Raw genomic sequence first — 15,990 nt, forward strand, 5'->3', positions numbered from 1 at the left:
TTTTTGTTTTACTACCACTAGACGGCAGCAAAGGAGCCAATCTGAGTGAACAGTAAATGTGTTATTCTCTTACAGTGGAGGGCCACCCTAAAAAAAAATAAAAAAAAAAAAATTTGAAAAAAAAATGTTAATTTACCAGAAACCCCTGTTGCTAGGCAGTCTTCCTAATCTGCCTCTTCCTACTCCGCAGTGATCTTCAGTCTTCTCTCCTCCTTGCGTAGTCTTCTGGGGAAGGTGGTGCGGTGTGTTCTGGGAACTGTGTGTGCCCCAGAACACAGCACACTACATTCACAAAGCGCCACACGACTCGCGCATGCTCAGTAGGAAACGGGCAGTGAAGCCGCAAGGCTCCACTGCCTGTTTCCCTTAGGGAAGATGGCGATGCCGGGACACGATACGAGGGACGTATCGGCCTCGGGGGGGGGGGGGGGGGGGGCGACATCGCAGGTGCCCTGGACAGATAAGTGTCCTTATTAAAAGTCAGCAGCTACAGTGTTTGTAGCTGCTGACTTTTAAAAATGTATTTTTTCTGCTGGAACACCCCTTTAAGTAAACGTTTGAAAGTTCCAATACATAGATAGGATGTGTATATTCTTCTTAGAAGGAGGTGTTACTCTCTATGGCAGGGGTAGGCAACCTTTTGAGCACAGTGTGCCGAAAAATGTTTTCAAAGAAACTGAGCATGCCGATTTTATAACCAAAAAATGTCAACTTCACACTCTCAATCATGAAAAGGATTTTTTATAAAGTAAATGCTGTAAACTACTTTAGTCATGAGAAATTAACATCCTGCATTCTCATGCCTCAGATCAGCCCCGATTCATGCACCTTCACACCTCAGATCACTGTCCCCCCTGCTCAGCTGCCCCACCACTGCCCCCCCGCCCATCTTCCCCACCACTGTAACATCCTGCTCAGCTGCCCCACCACTGTACCACCCTGTTCATCTGCCCCACCAATGTACCCCCTTTCTCATCTGCCCCACCACTGTACCCAATTTCTCATCTGCCCCACCACTGTAACCCCCTGCTCATCTGTCCCACCACTGTACCACCCTGCTCATCTGTCCCACCACTGTACCACCCTGCTCTTCTGTCCCACCACTGTACCACCCTGCTCTTCAGTCCCACCACCGTAACTCCCCTGCTCATCTGTCCCACCACTGTACCACCCCGCTCATCTGTCCCACCACTGTACTACCCCGCTCATCTGTCCCACCACTGTACCACCCTCTTCATCTGTCCCACCACTGTACCACCCTGCTCTTCAGTCCCACCACCGTAACTCCCCTGCTCATCTGTCCCACCACTGTACCACCCCGCTCATCTGTCCCACCACTGTACTACCCCGCTCATCTGTCCCACCACTGTACCACCCTCTTCATCTGTCCCACCACTGTACCACCCCCGCTCATCTGTCCCACCACTGTACCACCCTGCTCTTCTGTCCCACCACTGTACCACCCCGCTTTTCTGTTCCAACACTGCACCACCCTGCACTTCTGTCCCACCACTGTAACCCCCATTCTCATCTGCCCCACCACTGTACCCCCCTGCACATCTGCTCCACCGCCGTACCCCCATGCTCTTCTGTCTCACTACCGAATCACCTTCTCATCTGTCCTAACACTAAAATTATCTGCTCATCTGCCCCACAACTGTAACCCCCTTTCTCATCTGCCCCACCACTGTACCTACTGCACATCTGTCCTTCCACTGTACCCCCTGCTCTTCTGCCCCACCACTGTAACCCCCTGCTCATGTGTTCCATCAATGTACCTCCTTTATCCTTTGTAAAACCCTGCTCCTCTGCCCCACCCCTGTAACCCCCTGCTCATCTGCCCCACCAATGTAACCCCCTGCTCATCTGTCCCACCACGGTACCACCCTGCTCATCTGTCCCACCACTGTACCACCCTGCTCTTCTGTTCCACCACTATACCACCCTGCTCATCTGTCCCACCACTGTACCACCCTGCTCATCTGTTCCACCACTGTACCACCCTGCTCATCTGTTCCACCACTGTACCACCCTGCTCTTCTGTCCCACCACCGTAACTCCCCTGCTCATCTGTCCCACCACTGTACCACCCCGCTCTTCTGTCCCACCACTGTACCACCCCGCTCATCTGTCCCACCACTGTACCACCCCGCTCATCTGTCCCACCACTGTACCACCCTGCTCTTCTGTCCCACCACTGTACCACCCTGCTCTTCTGTCCCACCACTGTACCACCCCGCTTTTCTGTTCCAACACTACACCACCCTGCACTTCTGTCCCACCACTGTAACCCCCATTCTCATCTGCCCCACCACTGTACCCCCCTGCACATCTGCTCCACCGCCGTACCCCCATGCTCTTCTGTCTCACTACCGAATCACCTTCTCATCTGTCCTAACACTAAAATTATCTGCTCATCTGCCCCACAACTGTAACCACCTTTCTCATCTGCCCCACCACTGTACCTAATGCACATCTGTCCTTCCACTGTACCCCCTGCTCTTCTGCCCCACCACTGTAACCCCCTGCTCATGTGTTCCATCAATGTACCTCCTTTATCCTTTGTAAACCCCTGCTCCTCTGGCCCACCCCTGTAACCCCCTGCTCATCTGTCACATCAATGTACCTCCTTTCTCCTCTGCCCCAACACTGAACCCCCCTGCTCAGCTTTCCCACCAGTGTAACCCCCTTATCATCTGGCCCAACACTGAACCCCCCTCCGCTCATCTGCCCCATCACTGTACCTCCCTGCTTTTCTGTCCTACCGCTAAACCCCCTTCTCATCCCTTCGCCCACTGTACCTCCTGCACATCTGCCCTACCACTGTACCCCCTTGCTCTTTTGACCCACCACTGCAACCCCCAAGCTCATCTGCCCCATCAATGTACCCCCTTTTCTCATCTGCCCCACCACTGTACCTCTCTGCACATCTGCTCCACCGCCATATTATCATACTCTTCTTTCTCACTGCTAAATCACCTTCTCATCTGTCCTAACAGCGAACCCATCTGCTCATCTGCCCCACCACTGTAACCCGCTTTCTCATCTGCCCCACCAATTTACCTTCTGCACATCTGTCTCACCACTGTACCCCCCTGCTCTTCTGCCCCACCTCTGTTCCCCTGCTCTTCCGCTCCACCTCTGTAACCCCCTGCTCATCTGTCCCTCCAATACACCACCTTTCACATCTGCCCCACTGCTCTACCCCCCTGCTTTTCTGGCCCACCACTGAACCCCCTGCTCATCTGGTCCAACACTGATCCCCCTGCTCATCTAGTCTAATGCTGTACCCCCCTGCTCTTTTGTCCCCTTCTGTCCCACTGCTGAACCCCCTTCTCATCTCTTCCACCACTGTACCTCCCTGCACATCTGCCCCAACACTGTACCCTCCTGCTCATTTTCCCCACCGCTGTAGCCTCCTTCTCATCTGCTCCACCACTGTACCCTCTTTTCATCTACGATATGCGTGATATTCAGAGTGGTCAAAGGAAGCAGAGTTGAGACACATCTACCTGTCCTGGCACACTCATCCTGCTGATCCACCTCTCGCATCCAGCCCACGTGCTTGTATGTGATGTATGGGATGTATGAGATGTATGGGATGCTGTATGGGATGTATGTGATGTATGTGATGTCAAGCATCTGGAATGGATGCGCAATGATGAGCTTAGGTCAGGGGCATTTTCTGAAAGCAGTGGGCCTGTGTGCAGGATCATAAGTTGGGCCCCCGCAGCTGTGAAAAAATGTGTCGCTCTGCGCCACAGGAAAAGTTAGGTGTGATTTTCATTGTGCTGAATACTGGCTGTGGCTTAAAGAGACACAGAGTGCCGGGGGTTCAGTAGTAAGTGACACAAAGGTTCAAGAATAATTTCAACAAGTTCCCAGAAGCTCAACATCAATTCCACAAACTGTCACCTGATTGTGGTTTTCTCAATCACAGCGAAATCCCATATTTCTGAGATTGGTAGTGGCAACCAAGCAAGTCATCTTCCTCCAGATTGTGGACAGGGCTAGCAGGACTGTGATTGGCTTTATTAGTGGCCAATGACAGTCCTCCTCCTGGAAACAGGGACTGTCCCCATTAGCAGAACTACACCCAATCTCTTCCTCATCACAAAAGCTGACGATCACAGCTACAGCAAAGATAGAGATCCAAACAATGTTTCCCATCTTTTACAATGTGTGGGGGCACAGTGCCTCCCCCTCAGTGCAGGGGTGGTATGGGGAATTCTGAAATTGGAGTGCATTAGTGTCTGACTGACTGCTCCACTGATGGAGAGGGAGTCAAGTGCCGGAAAAAGGGGCTTTGTGTGCTGCTTGTGGCACCATTGCCGGGGGTTGAATGCCCCTGCTCTAGGGAGTAGATCCTGCTTTATACTGTTGATATTTCATTGTATAGTTGATTGCTAGGACTATAGAGTATAATAAAAATATACTATTGTGAGTATACCTTATACACTCTTGTCTTCCTTGGCTGAGAGCGGACAATGTTCTAAATAGATATGTGTAATGTATAGTGATAATACTTATCTTCTTTGGCTGAGGACAGACAGCATTTCAAACAAATACATACATTTTTGCTGTAGGATAGATATTACTATAGTGGTAGATATAGTATAGTATGTTGTTGAGATGTTCTATTTCCATATTGCATTTCTATACATTGCGTCCTCCTTGGCTAAAGAGAGACAGTGTCTTAAATTGGTTTAACAACCAATATTTTCTTTTAATTATCGTATAGTATATTAGATAGACAGTTAGGATGTGATGTCATTCTGTAATGTCATTGCTTTATTGCATGTTCACCTGTTTTCATGTGGAATGCCACCCATACTTGTACTTCAAAGTTTAACCTTTCCTTTACCCCTTCCCATCCACTTTTTTGCCAGGACATCCACTCTCAGGCTTGAGAGCAATTTTTATTTTTGCAGACTCCGAGGACGTAGTCTCCTTGGCTGGGTGAGAGTGTAGCACCCCCTGCCTAAAAGTAGGGCTAATGGTAAATTTAGTTATGCTGGGTGGTAACCAGCCTGGCTAATTTGTAATACTTAAGTGTTAAATTCTTCTGTTCAGTTGTGGCTTCTCCCTTTTGTCAGTAGGTGGCACTGTTGCCTTTGACATTGGTATGATGAGCTACAATATACGCAAGTTATGGATAAGCATACTTTTCCCAGCCAATCATATTTGCTGCTTTGCATGCTAGGAAAGGTTGTTTAATGGACAGAAGTCAGCTGATCATCAGTCTTCCCACCCAGGGCTTCGGCCTGGGTGGATGTGTGTACAGTTCCTGGCTGCTAGGCCTGAAGCCTGAGGCCTATCCAGGTGGCTGCCTACTGCTAGGCCTATCCAGGTGCTCAAGTTTATGCAGAGGAAAGCCTGCCAGAGGGATAGAGTTCTAAGGAAGCACCAGAGGGGATATTTCATGAGCTGGAGGCTATGAAATATCTGGGAGGGCTTCAGAGAGAACTCATCCAAGGGAATCGGTGTATGAAGCTGTGAGTAAAGTTCAGTTACTAGAGGAGATTATTCCTGTACTGCTGTCTGCCTTATCTCACCTATTTTTGTCTAAGGAGTTTGCCAGTCTGCCTGTTGTTGATCGTTACTAAGGGTGTGCCGTGCCCTTTTCCCCTCTCTCCCACATTTTTCCTGTTTGAGAAATAAACTTCTCTCTTGTTTAAAGCATAAAAGTGACTGGCGCCCAATTTCTTTCTTGTTCATCGCTCACCATGCCCCCAAACCTGCACCCTGACAATGTATGTCAGGTATATCTACCCCCGGTAGTCACCATCAGACTCCCGGAAAAATGGGGTAGGCGCTACAGTACCATAAACCATTAAACTTTCCTTCAAATCATGAAATCAGGACTGAGGATATGGTTCGGGGACCTTTGGACTCACCCACCCTGAATATTTACCAATTGCACAAAAGCAGTATCCACACTCAGAATTCCAGTCTGACAATCAACTTTATTGATACAACACCATCTGCACAAATTATAGAGACTAGAGGTGTGGTTGTTACTTCTTGGAGTTGGTGAATGTATTCTGTTGCTGAACCTTTTTCATTATATAATGATTATATTCAGGTCTTAGTAAAAAATGTAAAAAAAAATGTATTCCAGGCACATATAAAATATTGTTTATGAATATTTCACATTTACCAAGTGCACACAGCATTTGGTGCTATTGGGTCAGTTCTCCAGAACTCCTCCATTTACTGACTTATGTGCTGTGAAGTCTGTAATTTGATCTCCTGACATTCAGGCTACTCACAGCTGGATGATTCAGAGGAAGGACATGCCCACCTCCCCGCCGCTCTCGATCATGGGTGCTTAACCTGTGGCCCTCCAGCGGTTGCAGAAACTACCAGTCCCATCATGCCTCTGCCTTTGGGAGTCATGCTTGTAACTGTCGGCCTTGCAATGCCTCATAGCTCCGCAACAGCTGGAGGGCCACAGGTTGGGCACCCATGCTCTAGATCATGGGTCTTCAAACTATAGCCCTCCAGTTGTTCAGGAACTACAATTCCCATCATGCCTAGTCATGTCTGTGAATGTCAGAGTTTTACAATGCCTCATGGGATGTGTAGTTTCACAACAGCTGAAGGGCCGTAGTTTGAGGATCCCTGCTCTAGATCAAAGATCTCCAAACTATGGCCCTCCAGCTGTTGTGGAATTACATGTCCCATGAGGTATTGTGAAACTCTGACATTCACAGACATGGCTAGACATGATGGGAATTGTAGTTCCTGAATAACTGGAGGGCCATAATTTGGAGACCTCTGCCTCTAGTTCATACAGCTTTGTGTGGAGGATCAATGAGAGAGAGACAACACAAAAAAGTCAGCAGCTGCCGCTGGTCTGTCTGATCGGAAAGCCCAGAGTGCCTAGTGACACCGTGCCTTGTCATCAATGGAAATATTTTTACCAGTATATATATACAAGTTATAGAAAAAAAGTGACAAGATTATTTATAAATGCAGTGTGATCACTGTGATGGGATAGGATGTGGTCACCTCCCCTCTCTTTCCTCCTCCTATTCCATGTACACTGAGGAGTGGTGTCGGTGTCACTGTTAGCAGCACTGAAGTGTATGTCACTGTACAGCATGTTCTTCAATCTCCTCCTCGGCTTCCCCACCGATCGGTGAGTGTGATATTCTACAGAAACTCCTCATACATTATGTAAAACACATGAGACCGGAGAACATGCAAGACAGCAACGTCCATCGCAGTCCTGTCGACACCGACACGACATTGACACCACTCTCAGTGTACATGGATTAGGAGGAGGGAAGAGAGGAGAGGTGACCATATCCTATCCCATCACAGCGACCGCACTGCATCCTCCGAATCTGATCATTGCTGCCACCCAACACAGAGAGACCACATGTGGGGGAGGGACAGAGAGTGGGGAGGAAAGGTTACCAGTGTCAATCTTCTTGTCCTAGTGACTGTCCAATAGAAGTGACTCCAGGAGTCAGTTAGTTATCCTTTCACCAATCTCATTCCCCCCCCCCTCTCTTCCTGTGACGTCACCAGTCTCTGGACAGAGTTCTCACATTTACTAATCCCTACCACACATCTTTATACAACCTCTCCATACATATATCCCAGCATGGAGGGGCTCAGTGAAGGTGGTGGTGAAGGTGTGGAGATGTCGGATCGGGTCACACAGATCATAAAAGGAGATCCGCCCGGCCTCATAATCCAGATATATCCTGACTCTGTTACTGGAGAGATTGGTGGGTAAGAGGACCCCTTTACTGTCATGTATCATCCCATACTGATTATCGTCCCTGTACAAACCCCAGGACTTGTAATTATTTCCAATCCCTGACTCCTCTCCTCTCCTGTCTATACTGGGGTAACACATCCCGACTCTCCAGTAATCTGATCCCCCGACATCCACTTCCCAGTAATGTCTCCCTGAGGAGAAACCCCGACTGCTCAACACCTGAGACCAATACTGGAATCTCTCTGGTCTTTCTGGACGATTCTGTTTTCTATGTGACTTGGATACAGTTTTCCTGTCATCTGATATATGTAACTTATTATTAGCTGTGTTTACATCCAGTAATATGTCTGCAGCTCCCTGTATATAGGAGGATACATTTACCCCTCTTATTATATCAGATAATGTGTGTAATGTGTGTGATATCCCATCCACATCCAGACCCCCTCCATCATGGAGGAGCTCCTCATGTCTCTCTCTGTCCTCATTATCTCCATCCTCAGTATCACACAAGTCACCTGTGTCTGATTCCTGTAAGACAGTCAGTGGATCCGTCACGTTACACAGCTCCTCAATGTGACGCAACTTCCTGGACAGCTCCTCCTTCTTTATTTCCAGATCCCGGATGGAGATGGAGATCCGCTCTGCCCTCCCGGAGATTTCCCTCAGGATTCTCTTCTCCAGGTCTTCCAGACGTCTCTTGAGATCTCTAAACAGGACAGTGACTCTCTCGGTGTCACCAGCTGCTTCTTCTTCTACTTTCCTCCTGTGTTCCTGCAGACTCTGGACTCTTTCCTCCATCTCCTCTCTCTTTGTCAGAAGTTTCTGCAGAACATTCCTTAGTGTCTCCTTCTTCTTCTCAGAAGCCTCATTCACTGACTCCATCTTATGTCCTATGTGTCCTCCAATCACACACAACATACAGGCACAGGTATTATCCTCAGTGCAGTAATACTCCAGGATCTTCTTATGGAGGGAGCATTTCCTGCTCTCCATGGACAAGGTGGGGTCACATAAGATGTGTTCTGGAGACTTTTTGTGGACTTTCAGGTGTTTATCACACAGAGAAGCCTCACAGCGCAGACAGGATCTAACAGCAGGCGCAGGATAGTCCACACAGTAAGTACAGAAGACCCCAGACTCCTCCTGATGTGGCCGAGCAGACAGGAAATTCTCCACTATGTTATGTAGTGTTATGTTCCTCTGCAGTGCAGGCCGATCCTGGAACGTCTCTCTGCAGTCAGGACAGGAATATCCTCCAGACCCCCCCTGTGTATCCAGCACACGATCAATACAGACCCGGCAGAAGTTGTGTCCACATCTCAGCATTACAGGATCTATATAAATGTTCAGACAGACGGAACATTCCAACTCAGCTCTCAGATCAACAGACGCCATTGCTGACAGCAGAAGAAAGAAATGAAACTGAAAGTATATGATACCGGGGAAGAATGCAGTTGGGTGTGGGGGGGGGTCACATCCTCCTACACAGGGTGAGGCTGGGCTGTGACTTCTGTATTCATAGGATTAGCTATGTGAAGGGACACAGATAATAAGAGGGCCTCATTAAGAGCGATGTACTTGTTCTGGAAAAAATCTCATCTTCTACATCATACCCACTGTGTCCATATAAGCAGGGGCATACAGTGCCTTGTGAAAGTATTCGGCCCCCTTGAACTTTTCAACCTTTTGCCACATTTCAGGCTTCAAACATAAAGATATAAAATTTTAATTTTTTGTGAAGAATCACCAACAAGTGGGACACAATTGTGAAGTGGAACGAAATCTATTGGATATTTTAAACTTTTTTAACTAATAAAAAAAAGAAATGTGGTGCGTGCAAAATTATTCGGCCCCTTTACTTTCAGTGCAGCAAACTCACTCCAGAAGTTCAGCGAGGACCTCTGAATGATCCAATGTTGTCCTAAATGACTGATGGTGATAAATAGAATCCACCTGTGTGTAATCAAGTCTCTGTATAAATGTGTATGTGCCATGTGTATTTGGGGGGTGTCATTTGTGGTATACACATGCCATGTGAGAGAAATAACCTATTACAATGACAATTTTGTGAAAAAAAATCTTAATTTTGCAAAGAATTGTGGGAAGTAATGACAACATCAAAAAGCTCACCCTGCCTCTTACTAAATACCTTGGAATGTCTACTTTCAAAAATTAGGTCATTTGGGGGGTATTTGTACTTTCCTGGCTTGTTCGGGTCACGAGAAATGAGATCGGCCACCAGTACATCAGATGTGATTCATTTTTTATGATTTGCACCACAGCTTGTAGACTCTCTAACTTCCACAAAGACCAAATAATATCCACTCATTTGGGTTATTTTTTACCAAAGACATGTAGCAGTATAAACTGTGGCCAAAATTTATGAAGAAAAATTAATGATTTGCAAAATTTTATCACAGAAACGAAGAAAAATATTTTTTTTTCAAAATGTTCGGTCTTTTTTCATTTATAGTGCAAAAAAATAAAAAACCCAGAGGTGATCAAATACCACCAAAAGAAAGCTCTATTTGTGGGAAAAAAAGGGACAAAAAATAATTTGGGTACAGTGTTACATGACTGAGTAATTGTCATTCAAAGTGTGAGAGTACCGAAAGCTGAAAATTGGTCTGGTCACGAGGGGGGTTTAAGTGCCCAGTTGTCAAGTGGTTAAAGTTTTGCACCCCTTGGCAAGCGGAGCAAGGTATGCAGTAAAAGGTGCATTGTCATTTTATATGTTTTTAGGCATAATTTGAGTCTATGATGTTAGTTAAAAGATATGCTGTAGACAATCCACATGCTTGAACATATATTCATGCTTTCTTAAATGTTTAATGTTAATTTAGATACATTTGTATAGATAATGGAACACCAATTTGTAACTCCACAGTTGTAATTCTGTTGTAACCCCTTTTGGTGATCTCTGTAAACAAATGTATTGTATGTCATTTTACAGTTTTACGGTGTATATGGTGCAAATGGTACAAATGGCACTTAAAGTGTTTAAGGAGTCAAAAGATTAACCTCTGTGGTGTTCAACCTTAACCACTTCCAGCGCACGACGATGTACGTCGACAGAATGGCACGGGCAGGCAAATTGGCTTACAGGTACGTCCAATATTCAATACCGCCCTGCCGGCGGCGGCGCGCTCCCGCGCTGGTCAGGACCCCCGTGAGTCCGGTCGCGGCACCCGCGGACTCGATCGCCGCGGGCATCCCCGCGATCGTCTCACGGAGCGGCCGAATGGAGGAAATGCTGTGTAAACAACATTTCTCCATTCTGCCTAGCAACTAGTGACGCTGATCTCTGCTCCATGTGATTGGAGCAGAGATCAGTGTTCACTAAATGAAAGCCCAACCCCCCCACAGTTAGTAACACACCCCTAGGAACACTTAACCCCTACACTGCCACCCACTGGTTAACCCTTTCACTGCCAGTGTCATTTACACAGGAATCACTGCATTTATATAGCAGTGATTACTGTATAAATGACAATGGTCCCAAAAATGTGTCAAAAATGTCCGATGGGTCCCCCACAATGTCGCAGTCACAATAAAAATCGCTGATCGCTGCCATTACTAGTAAAAAAAAAAATTATAAAAAATTATTAATAAAAATGCTATAAAACTATCCCTATTTTGTAAACGCTATAACTTTTGTGTAAACCAATCAATAATCGCTTATTGCAATTTTTTTTACCAAAAATATGTAGAAGAATACGTATCGGCCTAAACTGAGGGAAAAAATTTTTTTTTTATATATTTTTGGGGTATATTTATTATAACAAAAAGTAAAAAATAATGCGTTTTTTTTCAAAATTGTCTCTCTATTTTTGGTTATAGCGCAAAAAATAAAAACCGCAGGGGTGATCAAATACCACCAAAAGAAAGCTCTATTTGTGGGAAAAAAAAGGACGTCAATTTTGTTTGGGAGCCACGCCGCACGACCGCGCAATTGTCAGTTAAAGCGACGCAGTGCCGAATTGCAAAAAGGGGTCTGGTCTTTGACCAGCAAATTGGTCCGGTCTGCAAGTGGTTAATGCACATCTTTGAGGCAAAAGAATAAACGCACTGCACCCGTCAGAAGCTCTCCTCTCATTGTTTACTCAAAGCCAATGGGGCCGCTACAGTGAAAACTTGTCGCTGAGGTGGAGACTCGACGCCACATCTCTGTCATCACCGACTGCGTCGCTGTTTTCATCAAACTGTGAGTAAGGGCTTCCTAACGCCTCGCAAGGACACGTGCAGACGCCATCTTAGCAACAAAGAACAGGCTGAAAAGTAAACACTTCACATGGACATTTAATTATTGCGGGCTGCTTTATACACGGCGGTCTGGAAATCACCTTCAATTAGTATACCAACCAAATAATTTATATTTTGCTAAAGCAACGATTGTTATTATATTCGTGATATGAGTGCCTAGTATTTAGAGACCTAGTGTCAAATTGTGTGCAACGCTATCTCCTAAGTTTCTAATCCACGAAAACGGTTTGTTAATTACGTAAAGGGTAAATTGTCTGGTTAAAAAATATCAGCAGAATATTCATTTAACAACATTTTGTTGTATGGTATGCATTGTTTACTAATCATTGTAAGTTACAAGTGTAAATGCCTATTTTCTTTCGTAGCCTATTGGTAGCAAGTTTGACTCTCATTTAGATAAGGCTTGAGGCACACACACACTTGAAAAGGCAAACGCACACTAAAGCAAAATGTTGGCAAACGCACACTAGAACAAAATGTTGTCACCCACTAAAGAAACAGACAAACCCACTGAGTCACAACAAGTGCGGTCCAGCTCCAGAGAGCGAAGATTAAGAGAAAAAGGCCAAGAAACAGTTAAGAAAAATGAAATAGCATTCAACAAGGCGTACGACTCTTGGGAGGAGCTAGCGAAAGAAATTAGGACAAAATTTAAGGACTTCTGCCCAGCCGAAGACCTTGATACAAGAATGAAAGAGATTAAAGCCAAAGAAGCGTTATGCCGCGTACACACGACCGGACTTTTCAACATCAAAAGTCAGACGGAATGATTCCGGCAGACCATTCGATCGTGTGTGGGCTGCAGCGGACTTTTGATTTGCAAAAGTCTGACAGACTTTAGAAATGGAACATGTTTCAAATTTTTCCACCAGAACTCCGCCGGATCCAGTTCCTACCGAGAAATCCGCTCGTGTGTATGCTAGTCCGACGGACAAAAACCGACGTGAGGGCAGCTATTGGCTACTGGCTATGAACTTCCTTATTCTAGTCCAGTCGTACGTCATCACGTTCGAATCCGTCGGACTTTGATGTGATTGTGTGTGGCCAAGTCCGTTCATTCGGAAAGTCCGTCAGAACTCTGTCAGAACTCTGTCAGAACTCCGTCAAAAGTCTGTCGGACCTAGTCCCTCGAAAAGTCTGGTCGTGTGTACGCGGCAGTAGTACACCAAAAGTATGAGTCCATTTGCCGTAATAATTTCACTAGCCCATACTTTGTTAAAATAATGGATGCATGCACCACGTTAACAACTGAAATCTGCAACCTCGCCAGCAACCGGTTAGAATGTGGAGGAAACCTTTAGTGATCAACTTGAGAAGAAAAGAGTGAGGATGGTACTTAATAAAGAAGAGCACGAGTCAGTCTTTGGGAGCACGGAAACAAAAACTGTCCTCTCAGAGTCATTACCAGACTCTAGCTCGAGCTCAAGAGCCACTTCCAGATCTTCTGGCAAATGCGCAGACGCAGAAGCCGACCTTGCAGACAAGATAGAACAGACAAAGGCGATGCAATAGATGCGTGAGCAACAAGTTAAGCTGAGCAAATGAAGGCAGAAATTAAACTTAAAGGGGTTGTAAAGGTAAAATAAATTCCCCTTAATGCATTCTATGCCCCCCAGCCCCCCTGTTTTACTTACCTGACCCCTCGAAAGTCCAGCGCTCCCCTCCGACATCCTCTTCGCCGCTCAGCCTGCCCGTTGATTGGCTGGAGTGGATGGATTGAAAGCAGCGCAGCCATTGATCGGGGGGCGGGGCTGAGTGATACGGTGAGCGGCTATAGGTGCCGGCTGTATCATGGGAACGCGCCCACAAGTGCTTCTCACCATGCGAGGGAGCTCGCATGAACGTGAGAAGTACTTGCGGGGGGAAGCAGAGACAGCCGCCAAGGGACCATGTGACCTATCTGACCCCTACACTGACCCCCTGACACATACACTAATCCACCTGACTCCTACTTTCTGCACTACTCACATCACACTGACCCCTACACTGACCTACCTGATAATTACACCGACCTACCTGGCACCTACACTAACCCACCTGACACCTACACTGACACCTACACTGACCATCACACTGACACCTACACTGACCATCACACTGACACATACACTGACACTGGCCATCACACTGACACATACACTGACACTGGCCATCACACTGACACATACACTGACACTGGCCATCACACTGACACTGACCATCACACTGACACCTACATTGACATTGACACCTACACTGACCATCACACTGACCCATACACTGACACAGGCCATCACACTGACACATACACTGGCCATCACACTGACACATACGCTGACCATCACACTGACACATACGCTGACCATCACACTGACACATACGCTGACCATCACACTGACACATACACTGGCCATCACACTGACACATACGCTGACCATCACACTGACACATACGCTGACCATCACACTGACACATACGCTGACCATCACACTGACACATACGCTGACCATCACACTGACACATACGCTGACCATCACACTGACACATACGCTGACCATCACACTGACACATACGCTGACCATCACACTGACACATACTCTGACCATCACACTGACACATACACTGACCATCACACTGACACATACTCTGACCATCACACTGACACATACGCTGACCATCACACTGACCCATACGCTGACACATACACTGACACTGACCATCACACTGACACATACACTGACACATACACTGACACATACACTGACACATACACTGACCTACCTGACTCCTAGTTCCTGCATTACTCACACACAAACCCCCTCCATACAGCTCAATGTAGATTAGGGAAGAACCACCCTCCTCCTTACCTCTGCTCTTTGATGCTTCAGCGACCATAATCAGGGCCTCTCCTCAGCACTGGGTGTGAAGAATTGTTCAGAAGTCTATGCCAGCGCCGTCCACCCGTTCCGCCTCCACGATGTCCCGCCAGGGCCAGGCCAGCGCCGTCCACCCGCTCCACCATGTCCCTCCAGGCCAGCGCGTCCACCCGCTCCACGATGTCCCTCCAGGCCAGCGCCATCCATCCACTCCATGATGTCCCCGCCGGGCGGGAGGTCAGCTGACAGACCTCTCAATGCTCCCATCTCTGCCGAGCCCCGCCCCTCCGCTGCACTCATAGAGACACACAGCGCCGCTCCACAGGGACAGGCTGGAGCAAAGGAGTCCCTGAGCGGTGCTGTGAGATAAACCCATGTGAGCACAGCGGGGCGCTCAAGGGGAAACATGGGGGATTGGTGGCGCCGGCGGCACACCACGGGGAGCGAGCGATCAGGAGAGCTGAGCTCACACTGGACAGAGGCCGTGGTTGCGCCCTAGGTAGTAGTGCACCCTAGGCGGCTGCCTACTTCGCCTAGTGGTAGCGCCGGCCCTGACACCACTTGAGGTGTTAAGACCACAAGAAGAAGGTAGTCTAATTCCAGGACTTGCAAGTCTGCTCATCCCACCGTCTCCCTATACCTAAACCAACCGTATTTACAGGTGATCCTTTAAAGTTCATAGATTAGAAGATATTCTTTATGGCGCTGATTGATCAAAAACCAATCCCTGTGTGTGAAAAAATGCTGCACTTGAAGAGGTATCTCAGTGGTGAAGCTCATAAGGTAGTGAAAGGTTTCTTCTATCGGAATTCAGAAGACGCTTATCTGGGTGCCTGGGGAATCCTACAGGACAGGTATGGAGGTCCATTCATAGTCCAAAGAGCTTTCAGAGAAAGGCTGACTAAATGGCCAAAGATATCAGAAAACGACCCTGTAGCATTAAGAGAGTTTGCGGATTTCCTTCAAGGCTGTGTGGAGGCCATTCCCCATGTTAAAGGCCTATCTATTCTAAATGATTGTGAAGAAAACCACAAAGGTTGTGCGTAGATGGAGTTGCATCGTTGTGGACGAATTAGACAAGTCTCAAGAATACCCAACCTTTGCTCGTTTCACAGAGTTCCTGCAGTAGGAAGCCAA

At 47.1% G+C, this 15,990-nt stretch overlaps 1 protein-coding gene across 1 annotated transcript; it reads right to left on the reverse strand.

Moving 5' to 3' along the window:
* Nucleotides 1-6,606: 6,606 nt before the first annotated feature.
* LOC143961620 (E3 ubiquitin/ISG15 ligase TRIM25-like) lies at nucleotides 6,607-9,149 on the reverse strand. Its single transcript, XM_077470943.1, has one exon. The coding sequence runs from the start codon at nucleotides 9,128-9,130 to the stop codon at nucleotides 7,565-7,567; it is 1,566 nt and encodes a 521-aa protein (XP_077327069.1). The 5' UTR covers nucleotides 9,131-9,149; the 3' UTR covers nucleotides 6,607-7,564.
* Nucleotides 9,150-15,990: the final 6,841 nt, after the last annotated feature.

The sequence above is a fragment of the Lithobates pipiens genome, unplaced genomic scaffold (assembly GCF_037356315.1).
Source record: "Lithobates pipiens isolate NorthernLeopardFrog02 unplaced genomic scaffold, aLitPip1_a1.2 Scaffold_8, whole genome shotgun sequence".
Lineage (NCBI taxonomy): Eukaryota > Metazoa > Chordata > Amphibia > Anura > Ranidae > Lithobates > Lithobates pipiens.

Excerpts from the sequence above, each read along its gene's own strand:
- LOC143961620 (XM_077470943.1), bottom strand. The coding sequence starts at position 9,130 with ATGGCGTCTGTTGATCTGAGAGCTGAGTTGGAATGTTCCGTCTGTCTG.